Genomic DNA, 13,678 nt, shown 5'->3' on the forward strand with positions numbered 1-13,678 from the left:
TCTAGGTGGCAGGTGATTTGATATGGGTTTCTTTCCTATTTCCTATCCCCCCCCCTTCTACTTTTTGAAAGTTTTGTGCTATAGGCCTGAGGAAACGGGAGGAAAATGAGGAATGAGCCCAAGGAATTCCTATCCTTCTTTTTTTCACTTTACCCCCACTTAAATGTCTACTTCACATTTCTTCTTCTGGAAAATGTTTCTCCAAGTGTGCATTTCTTGGCCTTTATTTGAAACCTAGGCTCCCAACAACGCTTCCTTTTTGTCTGGAATACCATGTCCTGGATGTCTGTGGAGATAACAGGCTGACTTGCCTCCTGAAAGCTTTCTTCCTTGACAGACTGGTTTGGCCCACTCTATAAACACTCTTGCCTGCTGACTAGTAGTCTGTGTTCAGGAGGCCCTCAGAAAACACTGCACAGTGACCCTGACTTCATTTGGCGTAATGTGTTTTGGCTTGCTTGACCTCACCAGAATAAAAAATGTGCCTACTTAAATTATTGTATCGGTAGTTTAAAAAAATTTTTTTTAGAGATACTTAATTCATTGGAAGAGTCTTGGGACTGCATTAGCAAAGGTTTAAGTCCCTATTTAATGTTATTTCGTCTTGAGAAATGTTTAGTATAGAGTTTTAATCACAGTTAGGTTACTGTGGATTCTGAATTTTAACTTTGAATTACTATTTTTTTTTCTCTTGTTACTTTTTTTTTCTAGACAACTGGCTGGCAATGACCTTTCTTTTATCCACCCAAAAGCCTTGTCTGGGCTGAAGGAGCTCAAAGTCCTGTAAGTATGCGGTTTTCGAACTTTGCAGCTGACTGTGTATTTTCTTTCCTGCATAGCCAACATGCTTGGAGCTAGGTTCAGCACACTTTCTTTTCGTTGAGGATTAAACGATTTAAGGCATGGCCAATGGATAGTGGAGCAGGCTGGAGGTTGGTCTGGGCAAACTTGGGTCTAGATAATAAAGGTTAAAATCTAAATAGCGAGTATTCTGATCTCCAAGGCATCATGGACTTTGCGTGCTGCTAATGTATTGGATGGAAACCGTATTTAAGCTTTATTGGTGGGATTTCTTTGTACTTACTTTATGGCTGCTACAGGGGTTTTTGAATTAGTCAGCCCTAAAGGGAGAGAGAGAGATAGCACTTTGCATGTTAAAAGCATTTTAGAGCTAAAGAAATTGAAATGCTCATTTTTTATAAAGATAGAGATCAGAAGAGAAATTTCTGGCTATACATAAGCTTGGAGGGTTGACAGCCACCACTTTCCCTCCCGTTCCACCACGGCTCTGGGCAAAGTCACCAGGCCTCCCTGACTCGGATTTTAGGTGATCCTGTTCCTTCTGTTATTCAGTGGTTATGATTCATGTTAAATAGTCATCAGCGTGACTAGAGTAACTTTAGGTAAAAATGGAAACGATTTGTTTTTCCATAGAACTCCCTGCCCCTGTTCTCCCAGCTTTACAATGACTGAGGCGTAGTTATGTTTCTACCAATCCTGCGGGCCCTGAAGACATGGCTGCTGCTCCCCAAAGCCCCAATGTCTGCTTTCTTTGCAAAAACTGCCTTTCTCTGGCCAATGCCCAGTTTTCAGGGCTCTGCTTCCTTCCAGTGTGAGAAGGCGTTAGAAATCTACATCATAGTGAACATTAACTAGGCACAGGAATGAAACAAGCCCTGGAAATGGGAACTGCTGAGTAGTTTTAAGAGATGGCCTAGGATAGCTGCATAAATTTCATTTCGGAGTTTAGAGCAAACGCTTTTTGACATCTTACAATTTTCTTGCCTTGGATGCTTTCTACCCCACACATCCCACTTCTGATGCCATTAGAAAATTTTTTTAGGGAAAAAAATGGCTCATATTTTTATATGAAAAGAAAAATAGTATAATGGCTTATTAATTATAAACCAATAATTTTGTTCCAGAACACTCCAGAATAATCAGTTGAAAACAGTACCCAGTGAAGCCATTCATGGACTGAGTGCTTTGCAGTCTTTGTAAGTAGTGTTTTGTTTTCTGATTTCTTGGGTCATTGAAAAGCCGTGATAGTTGCTATAGAGTAAAACTGGAGCCCCAAGACCAGAGGAGATTTCTCCTCTTCCCTGGTCTGACAAGGGGGGTGGCCAGTTGCTGGTATTAGGATAGGCCATGGTGAGCATACGATGATCCTTCAGTCTGCTTTCTTTCTTGGGAACATCTGTAAGTATACTGCTATCAATGTGTACATGGCTGCCAATGCCTTCGAGACCAGGGTTAAATGAGTGCAGGAGTTCTGGGGTCTTGTATCCTAACAGCCACTATGATTCTGGTTTAGGCAGCAGTAATTGGTATACATTTTGAGTTTACTGTCTGACCTGTGGGCTCGAAGTACTTATTGGGTATAACTTGGCAATCTGAACTGCCTCCTTTTCCTATATTTTTTCTTTTTGATGAAATTTTGGTTTTTAGACATATTTAGGATTTGAATTCTCGGATTTTTTTTTTCCTCTGAGCAGTCATTAACTTTGAATGCTTTTTCAAGTACCACTTTATTTGCTTTTTTACATTCTTTACATACAAAGAGCTTGGCTTTTATATGGATTCTGAATGGTTTTCTTACATTGGCGTTTTTGATAAGTAAAGAGAAAATGACTGTGGCGAGAAGTTCAAGTAACTCCCCTAACAGCACACAGCTAGTAAAGGCACAGAGGGGATTCAGAACCAGACAAACTTGTTTAGAATCCCAATTAATCTGTATTTCTGAGCAGAGATTCTGGTAATCAGTGTGAAGTGGGTGTTAGAGTAGAAACCTACTAATAAAACATACGTTGTAAAAGTTAAACTTTAAATCATATCTGTCACAGACAAGGAGTAGTATCCTGGGTGTTGGCCATTTAAGTTCTAGTTCAAATAGAAGTTAAGATTATGCGTATTAAGTAGCTCACTTTACAAAAGTGGGAAGTTCTGGAACAGAAGGATTTATTGCTTACCAGAGCACCTTTGACTCAAAATGAGTCAGAATGAGTTGCTTCTATAGAAATATACAAAATTTTACAGAAAAATACAGAGATTGGCTAAGTAAGCTCTTGCAACTAAGGCATACATGGTGTAAGTGTGTGTGTGTGTGTGTGTGTGTGTGTGTGTGTGTGTGTGTGTGTTTGTCAGTGTGTGTTCTGGTCTGCTTTCATATGTAACAGAAACTATAGGAGGAGCTCTGCATCGGGCGGGCGTGCTATATTTAAGAAGAAGTGTTCTTGGGTTTGTTAGCATAGTGGGTGTTGTGGTCAAGTGAGATATCATTGAAATCCTACCCTGGTGTAAAATAGCCTTATCAGTACTTGAGTCAGTTTTCAAATCTGATCTTCAGACCCGAATTACGGTAAGGAATTCCTTGTGGTTTCACCACAGACCTTAAAAGGAACAAAGTTCATTAGGCGTTGCAATTGACCAGAAGGTGTTTGAGATAAGTGTGTGCTTGATGGTGACTGTAAAGTCAGGGTGAATGTAGGTGTTAATAAAAAGATAGTGTAGCAGCCTCTCACAGACTCATTACCAGAGTAGAATATCAAAATGGGGATTAGAATGAGCCCTATAATAGTTTTCCTTCACATCAAATTTATATTGAATATTAAAGGATCTCAAATAGTAAATGTCCTTGAATTTCTTAAATACTTTAAAAGTATCTTAAGACTATATATACTCTTTGCTCTGTTGAAAGGTTAGAAAAGAGAGCTTTTGATTACATAGAATATTTACTGATCACAAATTTTTCAGCACTAGAACAGTCCTAGAACATGGGGTCACAAACTGTGCTCCAAGCCGGATTCAGTCACTTGTCCTTAATAATCCAATTAAGAGTCAAAAGGGGGAAGCAGAAAAAGGAGATTTATTCAATGTGGCTACATTGGAAACAGGAACGTAGAGATCTAGTGAACCCACAAGTCCCGTCTTTGGGATCCTGAAGTGAGATTAAAGTTTGAATGAAAGGCCACTGAATGATCATCCAAACAGTCAGACTCAGGGTGTACTCCTGCCTGTCACTGACCCACATCATTTGGGCTTTGGTCAGATCCTACAAAATGGTCAGACAAGGTGTTAGAAATGTGTGAAATCTGCCCTGCTCCTTACAGAACTATATGCAATATTTTAACACTATAATTTTATTTAAGGCAAAAAAATTTAAAAAATGTGAGTTTGAGTTTTAGGGCTAAAATGCATTCCTGAGAATTGATAATATACATTTTCAAGATAAAATATTGCTAACCTTTTAAAAAGGGTTTTTGTTGTTGTTTATAAAACTTAAAAGTTAATATACACATACTGCATGGAGTTCTGATGGTAGAACATATGGCAGAAGCCCCTGTAATCTCTCGCTGTGTGAGATAGGGTGCTGCTTAGCATCCTGTAACAGTCCATTGTACTGCTTCTTGGTCTGGGAGGAGGGTTGTTAATAGTGTAGGTCACTGGGACGCAGCCCCATTTCTCTGTTTTGGCTATAGTGTTAGGGTTTGAACCCAGAGTGTTTCAAACACTTGCCAAGTGGTCTATCCACAAGTCACACAAAACCATATTTAAAGTTTTTCCTTAAAGCTCTGATCCCAGGATTAGTCTTCACAGTTATAGGTGTGTCGCTGATGCCCACGTGAATTGAGTACAAAGATTAAACTCTTGAGTCCTTTATTTTTACAAGAGTCCACCAATTACAAGAATACACCAATGTGGAGGAGTATTGTTGGCTCTTGCAAGTGCCTCCAGGCATTATTAAATAGAAATACAAATGAGCTATTTAACTCTTAAACTGCTATGACACTGAGAAACTGGGGAAGAATTTTAATCTGTAAACAAAATACAGCCCAACTTTCTTTCTTGGCCTGTGAGGCCTGTGGAGTCTGGACCTGTCTACAGTCACAGGTGTGTTTCCCTGGACCTTCCACTCCTGTGTTCCCAGCACTCTGACCTTTTGGGAGCTGTGTGGTCTCACCAAGCTTGTTCCTGTTGGCCTTGGTCTTTGCCTGAAACGCTTCCTGATCAACTGCTGCTTCTTCTTGCCCTTGCTAATTTTTTAGGCTCCAGTTGAAACATCATCTTTTAAAAGATGATTATCTGGACCATGTACATTTTTGGTGGCTCCTTCTGCTCCCAGTGTCCATCAGTTTTTATCCCCATCCCTACTGTTTACTTGGCTACACTTTGCAAGCACTGTTTATTTTGTAATTTATTACTCTGAGCATCTCCCATAGGGAGTGCCCTATGCCATTCCAAAATCTTTTATGTCTAACAAGATGCTCCATTTGAATGTAGAGTGAATTGCAGCGAATCAAATCATCTACAGGTGTAATTCAGTTACACTGTGTGGTGAATCTGTATGATTATGATTAGTGTCTCTTTTCAAGAAATAGATTCCCGGAGGTTGTGACTTGTATCTGTGTGTTTAAACACTTTCTTATCTGTTCGTTAAAGTGTAAGTAACAGCTAGCCAACTAAACAGCTCTGTGTCTAGTACATTGCCAGTCTGTTATGTTGAAGATGCTAGTCTCTCTTCATGGGTAAGCTCTAGAAATACCCAAGGAACGTACAAACCTAAAGATTTTTATGGCTAATGGAGTCATCAGGCAGCTGTGCAGTTTCCTAAGATCTCTTTTCAGTGTTGATGCTATCAGAAGAAAATGCCCATTAGATACCCACAAAGACCCATGGTCATTAGCCCTTGCTAACAGACCTCAGGAGAGAAAATGTGTTGGGGCTGAGAGCAGGTAGCTGGGAGTGGTAGGTAGACCAGTAAGTTGGAGCAGGATAAAAAAAACAGAATGCAGGGAAATCTCTTTAAAACGCAGATGTTTTGAATTTTAAAGTTGCCAGATGCTATTTCTGAAAAAAAAATTGCCATTCTGAGTTCTTATCAGTTTTTTTTTTTGTCTTCCCTAACTTTCACTGAGAGGTCCAAGGCTATGAGGCAGGAATGCATGTGATAAACATCAGCAAGAGATTATGAGGAAGGCTGGGATTTCCTGGCTTGTCCAGTTCCTCATCCTGCTAACGCCAGGCTGCCTTTATATTGAAAAGTGATTATAACAATTATACTTGGTTATGGCAACAGAAAGAAATACTTGGGATTTAGTTTCCAGGGTTTTAGATGGAGACTTAAACACTAAATAATCCTGTTAATAAGGTGCCCCTTAATTCTAGAATTTTCTGAAAAAAAAAAAAATGAAACCTTAAAGCCACAGTAGCATTGATTGGAGAGACTTATTTTTCCTGTGAACAATCTGACCCTTTGTGAGGAACTTAGCTTTGGCAAGCTTAAATATTTATTGCTAAGAGAGAAGTTTGTCTTAAGAGGGAAGTTTTACCAATGGGACATGTTTTAGCTGATCTGATAAGGGAGTTGAGAATCTACTGAAATGGGTTAGTTGCTATTTAAAAAACTAAGTATTTTCTTATTTTTCCTTTTGGTATCAAATCTGAGTAGCAGTTAAATTCAGTCTAAAATATTAGCTCTACTGTAACATTGGAGGTAAAGTAGATTATTTGCTTAGCCTCATCTTTCATTTTCTGTATATCTTTTTTCATGTGGGGTGTGTGTGTTTACATGTGTGTGGGCACACACATTAACGGCCAGACCATCTCTTTAGCCTTATTTCTGTATCTCAGGTAGGTATACTCTGAAACATAAATTCCCAGCATGAGCTTGGTGAGTTTTAAGGACACCCTTCTGGAATGAAGTTATCCCGAAAAGAACTCTGATGTACTGGCATTGGAAGTTTTTGGTTTGTTGTTGTTTTTCCAGACTTCTACTACAGTTGAATAAAGAGAGATCACCATGGCTCTGGCTAGTTTTCTGACTCCTTTCTGTTTGGAAGTTCTAGAGCTATGCTCTTTGGATTGACTCCTTCCAGTAGAACTCATTACTGACTGTGGATGTTTCTGCTTCTCAGACGCTTAGATGCCAACCATATTACCTCAGTCCCCGAGGACAGTTTTGAAGGGCTTGTTCAGCTACGGCATCTGTGGCTGGACGACAACAGCTTGACGGAAGTGCCTGTGCGTCCTCTCAGCAATCTGCCAACTCTTCAGGCGCTGACCTTGGCTCTCAACAACATCTCAAGCATTCCCGACTTTGCGTTCACCAACCTTTCCAGCCTGGTGGTTCTGTATGTGGCCAACCCTTTTATTACTGCGGTATTTGTGTTAATTTGGGGGCAAGATGAATTTCTTGTGACACGTTATAAAAGTGGCCCAGTGTTCCTGCTTCTGGACAGTTAGTATGGGGAGTAGCCTTTGATAACTTCAAGCATGCTAACTTCTTGAATAATATCTAGTCAAAGATGTTGAGTCTTTTAAAAATAAGTAGCCACTTGTATTCATCTTGTAAAAATAATTGGTTCATTCATCAAGTACTTTTTTATAACTTTGTAAAATCTTTGTTTCTATCCTAATAGTGCATTTGTTTATTCAATAGTAAAAGAAGGGAAACTGTTTTAAAATGCTCAGAAATGAGTTCAAAGGATGTTTTATATTTTTTCAACTTTTCTCCTCAGAAAATTCTTGAAAGATATAAAATGTTTCATCTTCCAAACCTCAGTAGACATAATACAGCCTCATTTCTTATTTCTTTTTTCTTTTTTTTCTCTCTTTTTCTTTTTTGGTTTTTCAACATAGGGTTTCTTTGTGTAAAAGCCCTGACTGTCCTGGAACTCGATCTGTAGACCAGGATGGTCTTGAACTCACAGAGATCCCCCTGCCTTTGCTGAGATTAAAGGAGTGTGCCACCTTTGCCCCTTCTTGTTTTTGATGGTCTCATTTCTTTTAGAATCTGTTTCCATCCTCAGTGATGTAAAGTCCATAATCCTGCCTTCTTACCCCAGAGAATGCACCAGTGCTCTGTTTCATATGAAGGAGCTAATCTAAAGTTTTATTTTGATATGAACCCAAATCAAGTAATCTTCAATGTGTCGCCTTTGTCGGCATTAGCTTTCCCCAAATGTTGCTCTGCTGTGTTCAGGGCGTCTGTGTAGTAGGCCACTGCCAGCTTTCTGTAATTGAGTGTGGAAATGTTTAGCTATCCCGCTGCTTTCAGCCGTACCAGTTTAGACACATTAAGCTTATAGCAGTTGCGTTTGAGAGATGTGTCATTTTGGTGTTTTTTTTTTCCCATAGGCATCTTCATAACAATAAAATTAAAAGCCTCAGTCAACACTGTTTCAATGGACTAGATAACCTGGAAACATTGTGAGTACATTTACATTTTATACAATCACACTGTATTGGGATAGTACAGTCTTAAACTTACTGCAGTTAAAGGGAGGACTTTGTTGAGAATAGCTCATTATTAATTCACTTCAATTAACAATTCAATTTTCACTATCTAATAACCCACTTGTGAAAAATAATTTCAATTTGTGATTCAAAACTGATACTTCAATGTGAACTTCAAACCCTCCCCTAAAGATTTGTACCTTTCCAAAACATTAATTTTGTTAAATTGGTGACAGTTTGGGAACTTTGACATTTCTAAAACCCAATTCTATTTGGAATAGTTTGCTACTGTTGACTTTCTTGATGATTTTAGTAACCTAGCTAATTCTTTAAACTGGGTTGGAACAGCATGTCTGCTTTCAAATGCTGACATGTGACAAAATAATATCTTAAAATATTGCATGATGCTGTGTTCCCTCTAGCTGAAGAGGGATTTCTGAGTATTTGGGCTGCACGTTGTTCCAGTCTTAAAGTAACAGACCTTGGAGAATTATGTGTAACTGAGACTAGACGGTTTTTCTTGTTTTAGTTTATATTAGTTGCATTATTACCTATATCCTGAAATTTCTAGTTAATTGAGAAGACTTCAAGTTTTATAGGACCTTGATCAACCTTCCTGTCAAAACACATAATAAACACCAGTGGATATTTGAGTTAAAACTGGAGGAAGAGATCTCTAAACTCAGGTCTCCTTTGCTAGGTGTATTCACCTAGGTAGTAATAAAAGCTAGCCCAAGCATGCTGTTCAAACTATATTAAAATTAAATCTCTTCCGGTTAATTCAGCTTTTATTTGCCATTTTCGCTTCTATGTAGAAAAGGAAAACAATAGATTCCAAAGGAGCTGGGCTCTTGAATTTCTTTTCTCTCTCATTCTGAAGTCATCCACAGTCACCAAATGCCATCATGTTCTTTATGTTAGGAGAAATTAAAATTTAGTTACTCTCAGAACTAGACCTGCTTTGTTATAAACCACCGTGGCTTTATCTCTCCCTACTGAATATATCATTATCAGTAATTCATGACCTGCATGAGAACAGTGCCGATCTTTCCAATGGCTTCTCATTTCAAGTTCTTATACCAGAATTGCTGTCTACTCCAAGGGAAGCCTCAGTTCATACTCTTACATGGATACTCAATAAATTCTACTTGATGGTAAATTTTCTAAGAAATGACACGAGATTCTTGTGGTTAGTCCTCCGTGGCATATGATCTGACAGTTCCCTGAGCTTGCAAATGTTTTAACTTGAAAACATAAAGATAACTTTTCTTTTTTAATATTTTCTAAATATCTGTAAATTAAATTTAGCTCCTATATGGTTTTAAATGACAGTGTAGTTGGGAGAGAAAGATTGCCAACTATGGGTTGTGATCATTTAACATGCATTTATACCAGAATGTCTGATGAATTATAACAGCTAATCACTATTCTTAGATATTTTCTCTTCTTTTTTCCCCTAGGGACTTGAATTATAATAATTTGGATGAATTTCCTCAGGCTATTAAAGCCCTTCCCAGCCTGAAAGAGCTGTAAGTGTTGCTTTTTCCCCTTATGCTGAGCATCCTGGAACTCATCATTCAATGCTCTAGTAACTAGGTCTTGGAGCATATCCTTCTAGTTACCTAGATCTATAACACACACAGACACATACACAGTCAGGCCACAAATCACACTGTATTAGCCAGCACAAATGGTTGTGAGCATAGGTTACTGTACAGGGATGCAGGCTACAGAAACTAAAAGGCGTGAGGTACAGGCTGCCTGGATGACCTTGCAGTCTTAGCTTCACTAGAAAGGTGGGACCTAAATATCAGCACACAACTGTTTCCATAGAGAATTCAGGTGTGAACAAATAAGACAGATCATTCCACAGAAAGATCTCACTGAAGCCTGGGGTCACTGGAAGATAAATCACTGAAAGAAAGGAATTTGACCAGACCTAAAGGGTGGGAAAACGTACAGACGTGAAAGGGATGAGAGTGTCTGGAGGTGGGGTTTGTCTTGAACGGAGATAGTAATGTATATGGAACAACAGAGACTGTCACAAGTTGAAAAGTTCTAATGCAGAGGTAAAATACAGGCCTCTGTGATGGAGATTTGGAGCTTATTTCTCCGTAGATCTTCATGCTATAAAGTTCTCTGATGGCAAAGCAACAAGAGACCAATAAGAAACCAGGCTAAAGAGAGGGCTTAAGAATGAAGTAAAAAATGACCTGGAATTCAAAATTCAGGTTTCTCAGTTTGAACGATGTTTATGTTAGCATTATCCCTTCTGTTTTATGTGATGCTGAGCAGCAGTGGGCACTCCGGTTTTAACTGGTTTCTAAGTGTTTCTCTCCTGTCCTTCTAGGGGATTTCACAGCAATTCTATTTCTGTTATCCCCGATGGAGCATTTGGTGGTAATCCACTGTTAAGAACGATGTAAGTATTTTTGAAAGTTTCTTTGAATATATAATCACGTGCAGCTATGTCTAGAAATACCAGACATCAGCATCAAAAGTAAAAAACTAGGGCTTTCTAATATATGGACACAGGGGACATAGATTTAATCTCAGAGTGCTCATCAGCATATGAAAACATTGCCTCTTTTGGATATTTTCACAGCCATTTGTATGATAATCCGCTGTCTTTTGTGGGGAATTCAGCATTTCACAACCTGTCTGAACTGCATTCCTTGTAAGTATTATGCAAGTTTAAAAACACACCTGAATATTTATGCAGCTTGTTAAATAAAAAGCAAGAATTAGCATTGTTGTAGCTTCATAAAGCAAATACCCTTTCCCTGCCCTCTATGTGGCATTTCAAAGGGTAACTTTTAACAACATAACAGTATTCTTATTTATGTGAGTACTTCACCAAATGTTTACATGTTTAAGAACCTTCAAGAGATGAAACCAGTATATATGTTTATGTAATTTCAAGATTACAAAATGAAAATACTATGAAAGAAAAGTTTGTTTTAAATTAATTTTTTTCTCTCTCTCCAATTACTTAGAGTCATTCGTGGTGCAAGCCTGGTGCAGTGGTTCCCCAATCTGACCGGAACGGGCCATCTGGAGAGTCTGTATGTGGGGTGCTTTAAAGCCGGGTCATGGAAAGATGTCATTGCAGTCCAGTGTGGTAGCAGAGAGCCAGTGCTTTTTAGTGATGGCAGTGGATTTACAGCCATTCTTCCAAACTCCTTTTGTGACTGTCAAGATGTGTGTATTAGGCTTGAGGTTGTGTAGCTGAGACAGAGTGCAGCCTCCATCAGCTGTGGACAGATCTGAGAAGGTTACTGAAAAAATGAAGTAGCAACTAAATGGCTAATTAGAAGCAGAACTTCAGAAATTCAAAGGCAGGACCAAAAACAAACAAACAAACAAACAAACAAAAAACCCAACAAAAACAAAACAAAACCACCATGGAAGGGTTGCAGTATATGAAAATCAATGATGTCCAGTCTTTCAGAATTAAATTTTTATAATTAGACTATGAATACAAAACATATACTAAGGCAGCATACAGATGATTAAATATAGATAAGAATCACATGGAATGGGATGTGGGATGAGACATTTGGAAAATGATTTGAGACAAGATTTTAAAATGACCGTCTTGAGCCCCTGAACGTCTGGCTACAAACAAGATGCCTAGTCAGTGGCTGGTGAAGGGCATAGAGGTCCATTTGAGATTTTGCCCTCAGCCTACCAGATAGCCAGCCACCTTGGGCCTTTGTAGCCCAGGGCTATTATCTGTAGAAGCTTTACTCTGGTGTGCTATTTTAGTGTTAAGATTTTCATGTAGCGAATAAAAGAAGTAGGGAAGCACCAAGAAAGAGTTCCAATTTTGTCTTTAAGGTAGTTTGTGCATGTTGAGAATACTGGACCAGGTAGAGAGAGGAGAGTGTACAGTAAAGAGATCAAGATGTAGAACAATGATGTCATGGCCAAAGCCCAGGGACTAGATAGCACCAGTCAGCTGTGCTCCAGGCATCCAGTCCATATTGGAGTTCTTCTAGAACAGAGGGCATGAACAGATTCTTTTACTGCTTGCTTTCTGAAATATTGAAATATTTCACCCTTGATCTGCATAGTAGCAAAAAGAAAGGAGAGGAAAGGTCAGGTAGTAGCATACTCTATTAGGAGAAATAGCTGGTTATCGACTACAAGTGGGAAAAGAGGCAGAGGAAAGAGCAAGAATATTTCAGAGTGCAGAGCTGGCTGACAGAAGGAAAGGGTAGAAATGTGATTTGCAGTTGGGTTCAGGGTGCTCTCAAATGTGCTAGGTGTGAGCAGAGATGACAGGTTGGAGGAAATCAAACCCGTTTCCTGGACAGTGTTAACACTGGGCCACAGCTCTTTTTCATTTTTGTGAAGATGTGTTGAGAGTTACTTCACCTTCCCCATGCCTATCTTCAGTTGGTGGTTAGGCAGCGGGGTGCACAGGCACCTGTGCACTGGAGTACGATCATTCACTTATTGTATATGAGAGAAACGTTTCATTTACTGTCCTGACTTGAACTGTCTCTTAGACGAACAATTGTTTTCCCACAGAACCTTGACTGGGACAAAGATAAGCAGCATACCTGATAATCTGTGCCAGAACCAAAAGATGCTGAGAACTCTGTGAGTTGGGTGATCCTCTCCTTCTCCGTATGCCTCTCTATTATGCGTCTTACAGATGCTCACTTATTTTGAATGAACTATGTTCATAAGATGGCTTCGTGCTTGATTATTTATTGTTGGTTCCTTTCATGTAAGTGAGGAGCTTACTATTTCACAGCGCAGGGAGTATGCATCTGAATTTTGATTTTAGGATTGTGCATTATGTTATTATGTATGAATTGTTTGGTTACTTTATTAGGAGCAAGGTAAACTAGAAGACTAGTTGTTCTGGTTTCCACTTGGGCGTCACCCCCAGGCACATGCGCACATATTTTCTTTCTCATCCGTAACTAAGCAGATCCCGAAGCATTGAGTCAGGAATGGACTAATTGTAGCTTTCACAGATGTGTAAGCTGACCTAGAAATTAAAAGCGAAGGTGGAAAACTCTCACCCCAACAAACAGTTGGATCCTGATTTAAGTACTTAAAGGAGGTAACAAAATAAATGACGGATGACCGAGTAATTACATGTTATAGTAGATTCTCTAACGTACACATGATGACCACGACGGACAGAAAACCCAGTGGCGCCAAACGTTAACCACTCTGACATAATTTCATATAAATGATCTAAAAGATGCAGCAAAGCATTTTCATTAAAGAACAGCATATGACATAAAAATGTACTGGAAAAATAGAACTTTTCTAGAAATCTGTTGCTTTACTACTCAACACACCTTTATGCACATGTTGTGTTGCAGAACTTAATAGAACTTAGCATATTTTATATTGTCTACACTCAGCACTGCATCCTTTAACTTAATAAATTTCAAGTCTGTGCTGGAGGCCTACAAGC

General features: G+C 39.0%; 1 protein-coding gene across 1 annotated transcript in view; it reads left to right on the forward strand.

Moving 5' to 3' along the window:
• The window catches only part of Lgr4 (leucine rich repeat containing G protein-coupled receptor 4), a 100,570-nt gene that overhangs the window by 75,547 nt on the left and 11,345 nt on the right, over positions 1-13,678 (forward strand). The window contains exons 3-11 of the mRNA XM_075961684.1: positions 712-783; positions 1,926-1,997; positions 6,915-7,130; positions 8,137-8,208; positions 9,696-9,764; positions 10,586-10,657; positions 10,841-10,912; positions 11,232-11,300; positions 12,772-12,843. Of these exons, the coding sequence (XP_075817799.1) occupies positions 712-783; positions 1,926-1,997; positions 6,915-7,130; positions 8,137-8,208; positions 9,696-9,764; positions 10,586-10,657; positions 10,841-10,912; positions 11,232-11,300; positions 12,772-12,843 (786 nt within the window). The remainder of the gene's footprint in view (positions 1-711; positions 784-1,925; positions 1,998-6,914; positions 7,131-8,136; positions 8,209-9,695; positions 9,765-10,585; positions 10,658-10,840; positions 10,913-11,231; positions 11,301-12,771; positions 12,844-13,678) is intronic.

The sequence above is a fragment of the Microtus pennsylvanicus genome, chromosome 2 (assembly GCF_037038515.1).
Source record: "Microtus pennsylvanicus isolate mMicPen1 chromosome 2, mMicPen1.hap1, whole genome shotgun sequence".
NCBI classification, from domain to species: domain Eukaryota; kingdom Metazoa; phylum Chordata; class Mammalia; order Rodentia; family Cricetidae; genus Microtus; species Microtus pennsylvanicus.